At 48.5% G+C, this 1,149-nt stretch overlaps 1 protein-coding gene across 1 annotated transcript; it reads left to right on the top strand.

Annotated features, from left to right (window-relative positions):
- Window positions 1-710: 710 nt before the first annotated feature.
- Window positions 711-985, top strand: H310_11757 (hypothetical protein; the record flags this gene model as incomplete). The annotated part of the gene is made up of 2 exons (XM_008878525.1): window positions 711-861; window positions 942-985. 2 exons carry the CDS (start codon window positions 711-713, stop codon window positions 983-985), a joined length of 195 nt encoding a protein of 64 aa, XP_008876747.1.
- Between the last annotated feature and the right edge of the window lie 164 nt (window positions 986-1,149).

Here is a 1,149-nt window from a genome sequence, read left to right as displayed (position 1 = left end):
ATGAGATTTGGTTATGAGAGGAGCGTCTGGAAGCCACCTTTTCATAATCCATAAATCCGCATAAACTGAGCTGCATCCGGAGGAGTTCGAGTTGGCGCGCGAAGATCGCGGGAAGAAGGAACGTGATGCGGTTGCTTGTGGAGCTTATCCGTCGCCGCATCAAGCGAAGACAGCGGTTCTTATTGATGGCATATGCAATGTACCACTACAACGCATTTGTGCTGAAGACATCCAAGCGAACATCCCAACTAACAGGTCGAATGTGGGTTGGCGAAATGATCGAAGGCCATGAGGGAGCCTTCATTGAGAATTTCCGCATGGATCAAGACACATTCCGCGACCTGCTTCATGTCCTCGTGAACCGTGGAGGCCTGAAGAGTACACGCCAAGTCGATGCTCAAGAGCAATTGTGCTTGTTTCTCTATTTTTGCCGTGAGAATTCGTCCTCGAGAAGCATGCAACAAAGATTCCAGCATTCAGGAGAAACAATCACAAGGCATTTGAGATCGGTGGTGAAAGCGTTCATGCGCTTACTTCCTCAGTATATCCGATTCCCACGTGAAGAGGACCCAACACCTCCAACGATTGCTACCAATCCGAAGTTCTCGCCATACTTTGACAATTTGCGTATGGCAATCGATGGCACGCATATTCCAGTGTGGGTTCCAGCACACGAGGCCGCTCCATTCCATGGAAGGAAGGGTGTTACAATGAACGTCCTTGCTGCTTGCAATTTCAATCTCATGTTCACATTTGTGTACGCTGGCTGGGAAGGAACCGCGAGCGACTCCAAGGTTTACAAGGATGCCCTGCAAAATGGACTAGCCTTATCACCAACCAAGTTTGACATTGGAGATGCTGGTTATGCACTTACGATGAAGTGCTTGACACCATACAGGTATGTCTGTTAGCTATGCGTGTTCCATTGCTGCTTTCGTTAGACGAACTCGATATCACCTCAACGAATGGGGACAAGGGAGATTGAGGCCAAGAACGAAGGAGGAAATGTTCAACATGCGCCATGCGCAACTGCGCAATTGCATCGAAAGGATTTTCGGAGTATTGAAGATGCGTTTCCCAGTTCTTTCGACTGGAATACGCTACGACTACGCTTTCCAAGTTCGAGTCTTTCTCGCCTTATGCGTCATT

Source organism: Aphanomyces invadans, assembly GCF_000520115.1.
Source record: "Aphanomyces invadans strain NJM9701 unplaced genomic scaffold supercont1.34, whole genome shotgun sequence".
Classification (NCBI taxonomy): domain Eukaryota; phylum Oomycota; class Saprolegniomycetes; order Saprolegniales; family Verrucalvaceae; genus Aphanomyces; species Aphanomyces invadans.
The sequence above is the reverse complement of the archived record's forward strand: the minus strand, read 5'-3'. Positions and strand labels throughout refer to the sequence as shown.